The 12,987-nt window shown below is 62.0% G+C and overlaps 1 protein-coding gene across 5 annotated transcripts in view; it reads right to left on the minus strand.

Moving 5' to 3' along the window:
* Window positions 1-2,416: 2,416 nt before the first annotated feature.
* The window catches only part of HDLBP (high density lipoprotein binding protein), a 58,660-nt gene continuing 48,089 nt past the window's right edge, over window positions 2,417-12,987 (minus strand). For all 5 annotated transcript variants that reach the window (XM_055586639.1, XM_055586641.1, XM_055586643.1 and 2 more), the window contains exons 15-28: window positions 12,822-12,908; window positions 12,556-12,687; window positions 10,346-10,564; window positions 8,210-8,431; window positions 7,909-8,127; window positions 7,479-7,617; window positions 6,382-6,536; window positions 5,596-5,700; window positions 5,293-5,427; window positions 4,249-4,392; window positions 3,499-3,684; window positions 3,091-3,207; window positions 2,878-3,006; window positions 2,417-2,788 (exon numbers count right to left, since the gene is read on the minus strand). In XM_055586639.1, the coding sequence (XP_055442614.1) occupies window positions 2,702-2,788; window positions 2,878-3,006; window positions 3,091-3,207; window positions 3,499-3,684; window positions 4,249-4,392; window positions 5,293-5,427; window positions 5,596-5,700; window positions 6,382-6,536; window positions 7,479-7,617; window positions 7,909-8,127; window positions 8,210-8,431; window positions 10,346-10,564; window positions 12,556-12,687; window positions 12,822-12,908 (2,076 nt within the window). In that variant the 3' untranslated portion in view covers window positions 2,417-2,701. The remainder of the gene's footprint in view (window positions 2,789-2,877; window positions 3,007-3,090; window positions 3,208-3,498; window positions 3,685-4,248; window positions 4,393-5,292; window positions 5,428-5,595; window positions 5,701-6,381; window positions 6,537-7,478; window positions 7,618-7,908; window positions 8,128-8,209; window positions 8,432-10,345; window positions 10,565-12,555; window positions 12,688-12,821; window positions 12,909-12,987) is intronic.

Below are 12,987 nucleotides of genomic sequence, written 5' to 3' on the forward strand. Positions count from 1 at the left end.
CGACGCCTTCATGAAACCCACAGGTCCGGGCCTCAGGCAGCACCAAGTATTTCCTGACCAGGGAGGGGGCTGAGACTAGGGGCAGCTGCTTGCTCACACACCGTCCTGAAAATGAGCCGACCTTCCGTTTGTGGGCGATGGGGCTGTGCGCACCGCACCGTGTCCTTGTTACAAGATCCACAGGTGTTTTCTCCCAGATGGTTGTTTCTGTTGTTTCAAACTTTCAAAAGTAAACTTATGGAGACATCTACCTCCCTGGTGGCTCAGATGGTAAAGCGTCTGTCTACAATGCGGGAGACCTGGGTTCGATCCCTGGGTTGGAAAGATCCCCTGGAGAAGGAAATGGCAATCCACTCCAGTACTAATGCCTGGAAAATCCCATGGACAGAGGAGCCGGGTAGGCTACAGTCCATGGGGTCGCAAAGAGTCGGACACGACTGAGCGACTGACTTCACTTTCTTTCACTTATGGAGACATAAGAAATCGTGGGCTTGCATGAAGTGAGCACACCAGCGTAACCAGCATTCATACAAAGATACAGCCCTGGTCACTGGGGTGTGGTGCCTGGCAGGGCCTGCCCACACCGCCTTCCTTTCCCGCCTGGAGTGGTCACACCTTGGCCTCAGGGTCGGGACCCCTAGGTGTGACCTCTTCTGCGGGGCACACCACCATGAGCCTTCCTGACAGCACTCTGCTGTGTGATGCCCCCTGAATGAAGACCACTTAGCCATCCATCCTACCTGGCTGCCATCAAACTCTCGCCCCCACCCCCTGGTGCCCTGAAAAGTGTCGGGTCACTGTCTGCCCCCAACTGTGACGCCTCCCAGCGCCCTGGCTCCTGCGAGGCCGTTGGTTCAGGACTGAGGACCCTGTGCCAGCTGGGAGGCCGCACCAAGCGTCTGTGGGTGCCCAGTGACCCTCCAGAGCATGCCAGACACGCCTGGTTCCCTGAGACTGAGCTCGGCAGGGCGTGATAAGACGAGTCTCAGCACACTGTATCCAGTTTGGGTTTTATTTTAGGATTTATAAAATTCCAGTGTCATCCATATTCACGAGCCTTCACACACGTTTGCATATAATCTCCAGATTTCAAAGCTAAGGCCAAGGGATGGATGGTAGCTACGGACACATGTGACACGGAAGACATTCAAAGAGGAGCTGGACACACGTCAGGTGCTCGCAGCCCCGGAGGCCGCAGGGCACAGGCCGGGGCAGTCACCATGTGACCTTCGACCACCATCAGCCCAGGCACAGTGAGGGCCGGGGCTTCGCAACGAACGCACACGCGCCAAGTCTCTCATGGGAAGGGAGCTGACCGGGGAGAGGCCCCGAGACCCTGCTGACAGAGGAGGGGCTCCCAGGGACAGGCACCCCTGGGGAGGCGGGAGGGCACCCTTCTGTCCTCCCCGGCCATCGGCTCCGCCTTGTCTGGGGCCGCACACAGGCCCCGTCGGCCCCACCTACGGACGGGCATGTTCAAGGCCGAGTGGGCCAGCGGGGACTTGCAGTAGGGAGACTAATCTTGGTCTGTTCAGGAATTGCAGTCAAGGTGACTGAGCCTGAGTTAATAAATGAGAGAAAAACCTCCCATGGGGTGGGTGGGGGTGGGGGAGAAGGTGGGTTAAGCAGTGGTGACCCTCCCGAGGACACAGTCAGCTTCTCCAGGAGGTGAGAGACCAGGAACCGGACAACTCAGAGTGGCCCATCACCTCCGGGAGACAGATGGCCCAGGGCCCAGGGCCCCACCTTCCCCTTCACGAAGCACCCTGCCCTGCGGAGACCTGGGGCCGCCGCCCGGACCAGCCCACCAGACTCCTGAGAAGGATCCGGTCCTCCGCTGGCTGGGACAGCCTCTGCACCCCAGGGCCAGCCGCTTACCTCTCGTACATGCGTCTGAGGACGTCTGGGGGTGGCCTGCGCACTCCCCACTCTGGACTGCAGGGGTCAGGGAGGGCGTGGCCCGGAACCCAGTGGACTGGGGGGCAGGGGCTGGAGTGTGGTGGAGCCGGGGGCTGGTGGGCACGGGGAGCTGCAGGTGGTGCAGAAGAGCAAACAGGCCTGCTGCAGGGAGGGGGGCCTTAGTGGAGGGGTGGGGGTCCCAGCTCCCTCACCCCCACCTGCGTTCCTCAGAGCCCTGCCCGGCGGCCTCGGCTCTGCCTGCGGGGCTGGGCGGTCTGGGGGTGGAGGCCCGACGCGGAGGCCAGGCCGTCTGAGAGCCGCCCCCACCGGCCTCCTGGTCCTCGGGCGGCCCCGGGCTCTTGCTTGGGCCAGTGACACCCAGTGTGCACGCGGGGCCTCCCCCCGACCCCGGGGTCTGGGTCAGTGGGCTTTCCAGCAGCTGGAAGAGGCAGGTGGTCCTCGCGAAGGACGTCTGCGGCAGGCAGGGGAGAGAGGTGGGAAAGGACGAGGGCAAACGTTTGGCTTTTATAAAGTCAAGGAAATTTATTTCCTGAGGTCATGACAGGAAGCAGGTGCGGCCGCAGCTGCGGGCTCTCCCGGCGGGCGGGAGCTTGGCCGCCGAGCAGGGTGACTCCGAACCACGGCCTCCTTAGTGTTCACGAGGTGCCGAGCGCAGGGCCGGGCCGGGGCTGCTGGCTTCGCTGTGAGACCTCAGGGCGGGCGGGATCGACACGTACGCAGGGTCCAGCTGCTGGGTCAGAGTGAGACGGACCCTCGCGGGGCAAGTGCTGCTCCTTGGTCATTATCGCTTGGGGCCCCACGGCAGGGTCTTGGGGGCCACCTGAGCCCCGAAGCTGGGGAACTCCTCGGAGCTGCTCATGTCGGGAGCCTGTGGGGGAGCACACGGCTTCAGGGACAGCCGCCCCGCAGCAGCACCTGGGACAGCACGAGCGTGGGACGCCGGGGCCAAGGCCTCACCTTCTCGCTGCTGCTGGCGGTCCAGGGGGCGTCGCGAACGACAAAGCCCTTGGACGGCGCCTTGGACTCCTCGTGGGCAGGGGGCTTCAGGTACAGCTGCAGCGCCTCGCTGTCCACCACGTCGGCCAGCTGTGGGCACAGGCAGCGTCAGTTTGCAGCAGGGGAGCCCGCCCACCCCGGGCCGTCGGGGCCAGCCGCCCCCGCAGGACTCACGTATTCCTCCTCCAGGTTGAGGATGTGGTCGATGGCTTCCTCCACGTTCTCCGGGAGCCCCGTCACGGTCACGCAGTTGGGGTCGGGCGCCCCACTCTGCGGGAAGCGGATGTCCACCTGGAAGGAGTGCACACAGAGCCAGGGTGGGCGAGGGCCCCGCTGTGTGTGTGCACACGGTCCCCTTCTAGTGGAGGGCCCCCCACTCCGGGGCCGCCTGCCGTTCAGAGTTCACGCTCCTCCGGACGCAGAGCATGCCGCTCACTGCACAGAAGTGCCAGCTGTCCCCGCTGTGACCCCACAGCACCTCACCACCTGAGCCTCGGGTCTCCGATGGTTTGGGGGTGTGCGGCCCATCTCCCCGCCTGCTCTGAGGGTGAGCCGCACTCCAGGCTCAGCTTGGAGACTCACCTTGAACTCATCCATGATTTTGCGGATGGCTTTGCCACGGGCACCGATGATGCGGGCGTGAACGCGGTGGTCTAGCGGGACGTCCTCAGAAACCATCTGTTCAAGCTCACCCACGATCTTCAGGATGGCGTCCCGGGCAGCCTCAGTGTTCTTCTCGTAGCCTGTGATGGTGATTTGGTCCTGGGGCTGAGAGAGGATCTGGTCAGAAGAGGGCACCCCAGGGATCTCTGACCGCGAGCACCGGGGGCACGCGCCACGAGGGTGCCACGAGGAGCAGGTGCTTGCGGCGGGCTGCGCCTGAAGGGGAGACCGGCAGCCAGGCAGGGTGGCAGCACCCCCGCCTCCCCAAAAAGGACAGTCGCCACCACGGGCTGAGGGCGCGGGCACAGACGAGCAGACGCTGGACGGCCAGGGCGTAGGGAAGGCCCTCCGCTGAAGACTGAGGCCTGGAGAGTAGGTGCAGACGCTGCGGCTGGCACCCCACCCTCAGCAAACGTGAGACGCCAGACCCGAAAACACCAGCAGAGGAAGGGAGGACTCAAAGCAGAAAGAAGGAGACAAGAAACTCCAACTTGAGGCCATGCCCCTCAGAACAGGAAAAAATACTACGACCCAGAGAAGGACACGCCACAGTGCCAAGGACCCGAGCACGACGATGAACATCTGGGCGCTAGACAGGAGCAGGAACTGAGAGCTGCCCAGGAGAAAGAAGACACCAGGCCACAGCAGGGCAGGCCCCCGGCCCCCTACCTGGCTCCCATCGTCCTTATCAGGAAACTGGATGTTCACGTCATGCTCCAGGCGGATCTGGGTGATCACCGCCCCCTTCCTCCCGATGATCTTGGGGTGGTATTTGGGGTCCACAGTGACACTCAGCTTAAAGCTCCGTAAAGCCTGCCGACGAGACAAGGCGCAGTGAGGCAGGAGCGCTTCCACCCCGGCCCTCACCGTCGCCGCCCCGCCATCCTCTGCCCGCGGGCATCACATCACTCTGCACCAAGAACGAGGCTTGGCTTTGCAGCTGAGCTCTGTGGCCTGCCCCCCAGCAACCAAACCAAAGGCCCGAGGACGCCGCTACCATGAGCACAGGCCTTCAGGCGGACCGGGCACAGTGCCCGCCCGGCTCCACCTCCTGAGTTTGAGATGCAGATGGATGAGCGAGTGTGCAGAGAGCTGGGCTTTCAGGGTGGTGGGACCCGAGCAGGCCCCAAATCCCCAAACCAAACAAGAACAGCAGACCCACAAAAGGGAACAAAAGTGCAAAAGGACGTCCACAGCCAGAGGTTCAGGCTGGGCTCTGGGCAGAGAGCCTCGAACGCCGGCACCGCGTTCGAGGCCGACCTGAGGTATGTGAGCTCCCGTCACCCCCACACTATCTGCACAGTACCCAGTACCCGCCCTGCATCACGCCAGCTCCAGAGGCACAGGGGCTTCTCGCGTCCCCGTCAGCAAGGAGACAGCACCCAGGGTGCTGGCAGGGCCTGCTGGGGACCACAGGTACACGCTGGGGTCTCTCCTGGCACTGGCCCCCAGGCCTCCCCAGCTGAACCCTCCCTGGAAGGCTGGCAAAGGTCTTCATGTTTATTTAACACACAGCTAATGACACGAAGTCCAACTGTTGCTGTCTTCGTAAAACAGGGCCAGGCCCCCGACACCACCCCCAGTGGGAGCTCCTGGCCCGCAGGACCCTGGGCTGCGACGCAGGGTCAGCCGGCACTGTCTCGGCCACCCGACCCCCGGCTGAGGGCCGGCCTGGGTGCCGAGGGGCTTGGCCCCGGGACGCCCAGCCCTCACCCGGTCCTCCTGCTCGGCCTGCAGCTCCTTGACCCGCTCCAGCAGCCCCGCCTTGGCCCGGTCCAGGTGCGCAGCCAGGCCCGTGATGGCGATGATGTCAGACTGCAGCTCAGGCGCCGGGACGTGAATGTTCACCTGCGTGGAGACGGGGGCAGGCCTGCTGCAGAGAGCGTCCCTGGGGACACAGCTCCGCCTCGGGATGGGGAGGGTGGGGGGAAGAGCTCAGCTCGGGGAGCAGGCAGGAGCACGGCACCCCATCCCAGCACCCGGCCTCCGGGGAGACGACCTGCAGAGCGGCTTTACCTCAAACTCGTCCATCATCTTGCGTATCCCACTTCCCTTCTGGCCAATGATGTAGCGGTGAAGGTCAAAGGGCACCTCCACTTCAATGGTGACCGGAACCAGTGCCTGCAGGACAGGGCTGGGGTCAGGCCTGAGGGCGGGGGTAGGGAGCTCATGGGCTCAGCAGCAGGCCTCCCAGGGACACAGGGGAAGAGCCCTGTGGGAATGAGATGCTCTCTAGAACCTTCCATGCTGCCCCAGCTGGGCAGAGCGCCCCTCTCCATGTGAAGGGACACGGGAAAGGGTGGGGGGTGCAGAAGCCCCTAGGAGAAGCAAAGCTGTGCAAGCCCAGGGCCTCGGGGTCTGGGAGCCCACAGAGGGGCTGGGGCCACACAGAGGCGCACCCTGATCCTGGCTGGCCTCAGAGACCCTAGAGGTCAGAACGACGGGACTCTGCCCGGGACCACGGCCCCCTCCTGGCGCAGCGCTGAAGACCCCTGTCATCTCTGCAGCCTGCTCGCCCTGGGGACCCGTCTCCCACTTGTCCTCGCATCACGACAGGACCCTCAATCCTGCCCACTGCGGTGGGGCTCACTGAGTGCTGCTCCTCGGGACCCTGCACACTGCGGGGAGGGCCAGGGGAGGGGGGCCGGGGGCAGGGCGGTGCCCGAGCCCCACCAGCTCTGCTTGTCCGTGGCCCCAGGCCAGCAGCTCCGCCCCTAACACGAGCCCAGGTGCTCAGGTCTCAGATCTGCGCCAGCTCCCTGCTAAGGGCCGGGGGCGGGGCTGAGTGGGGTCCAAGCCCACCTCAAGGGCTTCCTTGGCCGCCTCGCACTTCTCCTTCCGGCCGGAAATGACGATGATGTCGCACCTTCTGGGGGAGCCGGGCTCAGCCTCCTTGCCTTCTCTCCCCTCTGCGGCGTCCTCCCCGTTCTCGTGGACAGCAGGCTCCACGCTGTGCCCTAGGGACATGGAGGAGCAGCTCAGGCCGCGCGCGCCCAGGGGCCAGCACCCCCAGGGCGCCTCGGGAGGACGGGATGGGGTGGGGGGCCGGGCCTCCACACCTGCCTCAGGGGCTGCAGGGGGAGGCGGAGCAGGGCCTGCTGAGAAGGGAGGAGACCACCGCCAGGCGGAGGCGGCTTGAGAACAGGACCGAATGGGGACGCGGTAACGCCTGCTCCTCACGTCAGGAGGACAGCACGCAAAGTGCAAGCACGCTGGGGCTGAAAGCGGCTGGCGGGGTCCAGTCTGGCCACATGGGAACCAGACGTGACCAAAACAAACCAAAGGACACTCGTGGAGCAAGACAGCGTCCAGGAGAGAGGAACACACACGCAGCCGCCCAAGGCAGCAGCGACCGGGCGGGGCGGGGGCGGGCCTGGCGGCGGAGCCCGCGAGAGGACACGCGGGGGCACACGGCTCTCAGCGCACGGGCGGCACGAGCCAGGCTCCCCGACCCCTTTCGAGAGTCCTCTCCTCGCGAGGAAGCCACGTGGGTAACGGGTGGGCCTGAAGTGGACACTCAGACGACTCAGAAAGAAAAAGTGTGCCGTGTGTAAGCCAGGCGGTGAGTGCAGACTCATCTCTACACCTTCCTGTGCAGCTCTTCTTTAACGTGAGGTTGTTTCAAAATTAGTGAACATTCGAGCGGGAAACGTAAATGCAACAAATATGGTTGAACTTGCAGCCCAAGCTCTTCTGAGGAAAACAGGAGATTCACCTCCTCCCATGTGGGAGGCTCTCCCAGGCCAGATCACTAGCCGCTGGGAACCCTGAGGACGTCCGAAGGGCCCTTCATCTCCCTGCAACCACAACACAGCCTGCTCTGACAGGCCACAGCGACCCTGAGCCTCTGGAAGCCCCCGGACAGCCGACAGCCCCCGCGCCCCCCAGCCAGGACCCACCTGGGTTCTCTTCTCTGTCTGGGAATTTAATTTGAACGTTATAGTCCCGGGTGATCTGCTGGATCTTGGAACCTTTAGGGCCCATGACCGATCGATGGAATTTCTGGGGTATGGTGCATTCTATGGTCACCTGGGCTTCCTGGGAGGAGACAGAGCAAAAAAGAGAAGTAAAGCCAAGGTCAGTTGCTCAGGGCAAAGTTCACGGCCACACCACTTCTGCCTCCCTCCCCCAAGGCCACTGGTCGCAGTGGCCTGGGGTAGGGCCACAGGGAGGCCCCCACCCCGCCGCACAGCCAGGGACCCTCAGAGGCTGGGCTCTGTCTGCCCTGCTGCGCCTTTTCCCTGGGTCTGACTCCCCACCCGGGAGGGGGCAGGCGTGGGCTGAGCCTGTGAGGGCAGGGAGCCACCGCCCATCACGCTGGGGGCCCACCAGGTCCTCGATGATCTCCTGGATGCGCTTCTTGGCCGCCTCCACGCAGTCCTTGGCGCCCTTGAGGGTGACCTTGTCGCTCTGCGTGCCGGAGCGCGGGAAGCTGACCATCACCCCGCCGTACTCCTCGGCGATCTCCCGCAGCACCTGGCCTCTCCGGATGACGAAGTGGCGGTGGTGCTTGGGGTCCACCAGCATGCAGTCTTCAACCACGTTGTCCTGGGGCGTTGGGAAGGGTGCGGCATGAGCCCCTGCCCGCCCGCCTCCCGCCTCCCGGCCCAGCCCCGCCCACCCGGCTCACCAGGTTCTGGATGAGCGCCTCCAGCTCCCGCTGGGCCTCCCTGACAGCATCCTCCTTCCCGATGATGGTGATCAGGTCCTGCTCGCGGTCCTCGGCCGCCGGGAAGACAATGCGCGCCCCGGTGCTGTCCCGCACCTTGCGGATCTTCCCGCCCCCTTTGCCGATGAGGAACTTGTGGTACTCGGGCTTGGCGCGGATGTCAACTGTGAAGCTTTTGGTTTGCTGCAGAAACCAATCCAGCTTCGTTGGCCTGGCGCTGCCTATGCGGCCCCGGGGACAGCGGGGTGGGGGAGTTCTCCTCACACTGCCACCAATGACCTTCCAAACGGGGCTGCTCGGGTCTCACCGTGGACACCCAGACCAGGCAGCATGTGCCTTCCCTTCCCTGCATGAACGAGAACCCCAGTCCTGCCCCCGACAGCAGTCTGCGCCTCTGTAAGCTGTTCCCACCTCCCTCTGCAAGGGGACATGGCGGGGAAGGCTGCCCCTGCACAGCAGGAAGCCCACAGCCTGCCCAGAACCTCTCCAGGCCTGGGCACCCCCACACCGCCTGACCCCAGCCGACAGCGCCGCGTCCAGTGCTCACTCCCAGGGCTCCAGGTGACCCATGCACCCAGCTCAGAGACAGCCAAGCCAACCAAGGCCATATCAGACCATGAAACCAGAGCCCAGGAGAAGTCCTGGCCCAGTGACCTCGCTGAGCGATCCCCTGGCAGGGGGTCTGCAGAACTCAAGAGGACACTCCCCCAGGCAGACAAGCCCACACTGGGCACGCTTTCCTTTGTCTTGTCGTGAAAGCAGCCCCCAGGCTGAACAGCAGGTAACTGAGTTGTTATCTGTAAGTGCTGGTTTCACGAAACACCACTGAAAATTCAGCTTCAACTTTTCAGACACTCAAACAGCAGCATTTAAAAAATCTAAGAGTCAGGGAGGCCATCCCTGCAACGCGATAAAAGGGTGCATCATCCCCAAGCGGGCCCACCCTAGAAACTCCAGGGGTGGTCAGATACTAAACCAACCTTGTATTTATACCAGAGAGAGAAAAACCAGGCAAGCATCTCAACAGATCCCACACCTACTCCTGATAAAGACTCTCTGCAAACCAAGCACAGAAAGAACTTCCTCAGCTGGAAGAGCTGCCAAAGACCCAGCCCGCCTCACAGCGCGGCCAGCCAGCCAGGCTGTCTGCTCGCCACGCTGCCCAACAGCACACAGGGGGCACGAGCGACACTGTGAAAGGAGACACGCAGGCGCGCGTATCAGCAACAAAGAACTGCGACTGCCCATTCACGGATGGTGTGTTTCACAGAGAAAACTCGTCAGAATCCACAAGGAAAGGTGCTGGCACTAATAAGCGGGCTGTAGACCAGAAGCACGGCCCGAATGCAGAACTCTAGTCTACTCCTATATGCGCCATAAATGGAAAGAAATGGGTAAAACAGCACCATTTATAACACCACTAAAAACCAAAAAAGACATAAGCCAAACATAATGAACGAGATTTTCACGCTAAGAATGACACAGCACCAGTGAAAAATCAAGCAATGTAAACCCTGGAGGACCCAAACTGTTGGGGTGGCAGTCCTCCGGGATCTGATCTTCAGACTCAACACAGCTCCAGTCGGGATCCAAGACAGACTTGCCCCAAGACACTGACAGCCTGGTTCCAACGCACATGGGAAGGCAGAGAGCCTGGAGGAGCCAGAGCAGTTTCAACAAGCACAACGCTGAGGGCCTGAGCTACCCTGCGGCAGTCACCCCCTGCTGCGCTGCTGCGACAGCGGAGGCCAGGAACAGCCGCAGGGGCGCGGAGACGCAGGGGCAGCGCCCAGCTCAGCGCAGGCCAGGAGGCGGTGCCTGGCAAAGGACGTTTCTGAGCGGGGGTCCCATGAATGTGGGCCATTAACCCAGAACTACACGCAGAGACTTCCTATACGCATATCATACTCAGGAGGGAAAAGCCCCAAATAACGAGCCCCACAGCAAGTTTTCTCCACTGAACATGCAGGCCTCTGGCCTGGAGAGGCCCTTCAGGAGACACGCGCGTGTGCACAGATGTGCTCCCACCTGCCGCAGAGACAGGCTGTGCAGGCCCCCAGCGGGACACGAGGGCAGACCGCCGCACGCGGCGCTCACCTTCTCCTCTGCCAGGTGCAGCAGCTGCTTCCGGGCCTTCTCCACGTCTGAGGATGGGCCCCTGATGACCACGGTGTCGCTGCCCGAGCCCTCCACGGGGAAGTGGATGTGGACCCCGCCACACTCCTCCATGATGGAGCGGATGAGGCGGCCCTTGGTGCCGATGAGTGAGTTGTGCAGTCGTGCGGGGATGGACACCTCCACCTCGGCGATGTTGGCCTGGAATCACACGCAACATGAGGGAGCCTGTGAGGCCAGAAGGGCAGGCCCGCGGCAGAGCCGCAGGACCGGCCTGCCCCAGCGCCCTGTAAGCCAGGACCCCGCCCCGAGTCAAGGCGGGACTGTGCCCTCCTCTGCCGGGCACATGGCGAGATGCTGGAGGCAGAGCCAGCAGCCCGCACCTGGCCCAGCTCCTGGCCAAGTCCCACACCAAGGACGCAGCGCTGACTGTCCAGGGAGCACCGCAGGCTCACAGCGGGACGCGCAGGGGGTGGGCAGCCGGAGCACTGCAGGCTCATGGCGGGATGTGCAGGGAGCCTGGCTGCACTGGGGAAGCCACTGGCTCTCGACTCGGCACTGTGACCCCACCTGACAAGTCTAAACAGCAAGCCCAAAAGGAGCAAAGTGCTGTGAAATAACAAAGCTTGAAGATGCATTATAGGAATGCAGAAAATACCTATTACACACCAAAGTAAACTTCATAATACCTGGCATCCCATAAAAACAAACAAAACAGAACAAACACAAAAACTGGGCATGAAAAGAAATAAGAAAAAAATGAGCCATCACGGGGATGAATAATGGAGAACAACCCGAAATGAGACAGAGCCAGTGGCCCAGGACACTGAACAGGTATTTCCACGAGACTGCATGTGGTCCAGAAGCCAAAGGCAAGGCTGATGGTGTCAGGCATAAAAACACAGGGTCGAAGCTGAACTTGCAGAGGTGAGGACGACACATGCAAAGTGACATAAATACTACGGATTGTTTCTTTGGTCGGGTTTTCTTTTTTGGCCATCCTGCACGGCACGTGGGATCTTATCTATAGTGCCCCAACCAGGGCCTGGCCCTGCTCCCTCTGTACTTGAAGTGCAGTCTTAGCACCACCAGGGAAGTCCCCAAATCTTTCCAGATTTCAGGACAACTCTAAACTCACATATGCAAGAAGTCTGAGAAACTCCAAGCCAAGAAACACGGATGAGATGACACTAAGACACACGAGAACTTGCTGGAGACTGGGGTCATCGCAGACAAGCCAGCAGAGCACAGACGGCAGGGCGGCACCAGCTGTCTCATAAGCCCCACGGGAGACACGCGGGCAGAGGGCAGGACGCGGCCCCCGGCCTGGGGAGGCCAGGAGGTGCCGCCACTGCAGAAGCTGCTTCTTACAGAAACGCACGCTGTCACACCACACAGCCATCCTATCACCAAGCGAGAGAGGTCAACTGGAAACGGCCACACGGTATCCCAACTGTGTGACATTCTGGGAAGGCCGACCGTGGGGCCAGCGAAGGATCAGGAGCCGCGTGGGCTGGAGAAGGAAGTGGTGAACGGCTGGAGCAGGAGGTACGTTTATGTGCTAAGTACGTGCGTCCTGACTTTTTCTTATTATTTGACCCTTCTAAAAGATAACTGGACGTTTAAACACAAAAGGTAAGAAAGCATGTGGGGCTTACAGCGTGCAGACAGCACAGCAGTGGCGCACCCATTGTTCTCAGGCCCTCACCCTGCATTCCAAGCAGCACTGAGTCAGCCGAAGATGCCCCAACCCCTGGAGCAACCACTGACATCAAACAGGAAAACAGACAGGCCCAGAGGGGGAAACAGAGCCACGAAAACCCAGTCACAGGCCCGAATCGGGGGCTGGAGCCACGAAACACCGGTCGAAAGGGGGCCAAAGGAAACGACACGGACGGCACAGAGACAGCAGACAGCAGCAGCCCCCAGCACGCGGCAGGGCGTCGCCCAAAGAACGGGGCGCGGGGGGCAGGGGTGTGTGGAGAAGGACGGCGCACACACTGGACCCCCAAGGGTACTGTGGCGGGGACCCCTGAGGAGCAGACACATGGTAAAACTCAAACTGCACTCTCTACACCGGCCTTTTCTTGCCTTTCACTCTCTCAAAAAACCCCCAAAGAGAAAGAAAGCGTGGGCTTCCCAGTGCCGGGGACAGGCGGCAGGCTGCTGGCCTGCCCGCCCCCGCCCCTTACCAGGTCCTTCTGGATAGACAGGATGCGGCTGCGGGCGGCCTCGCAGTTGGCCCGCTTGCCAGTGATGACGATGGTCTCCGAGTTGCTGTTCTCTGCTGGAAGGTCGATTTTGGTGTTGCTTTCTTCCCGAATCTGCAAGGAGAGAAGCCTGTGAGGAGCTGACGCCACCTCCCCCCTGGTCCCACATTAAAACCTAGGCCAGCTCAGGGCACGGCTCAGGGCAGGGCGGGCAGAGGCGAGGCGTGGGCAGACGCGCCTGCGGTCACCTTTTTAATGTTTGCGCCTCCCTTCCCGATGATGTTCTTGTGGAACTGCTTGAAGATCGGAACAGAAATCGAGTAGCTGTTTTCCACCTTAAAAACCAAGGATGGCACAACAGGTTGAGTGAAGCGACCCTCCCAGGCCTGAAGGCCTGAGGACAGGCTCCTGTGA

The sequence above is a fragment of the Bubalus kerabau genome, chromosome 6 (assembly GCF_029407905.1).
Source record: "Bubalus kerabau isolate K-KA32 ecotype Philippines breed swamp buffalo chromosome 6, PCC_UOA_SB_1v2, whole genome shotgun sequence".
Classification (NCBI taxonomy): Eukaryota; Metazoa; Chordata; class Mammalia; order Artiodactyla; family Bovidae; genus Bubalus; species Bubalus kerabau.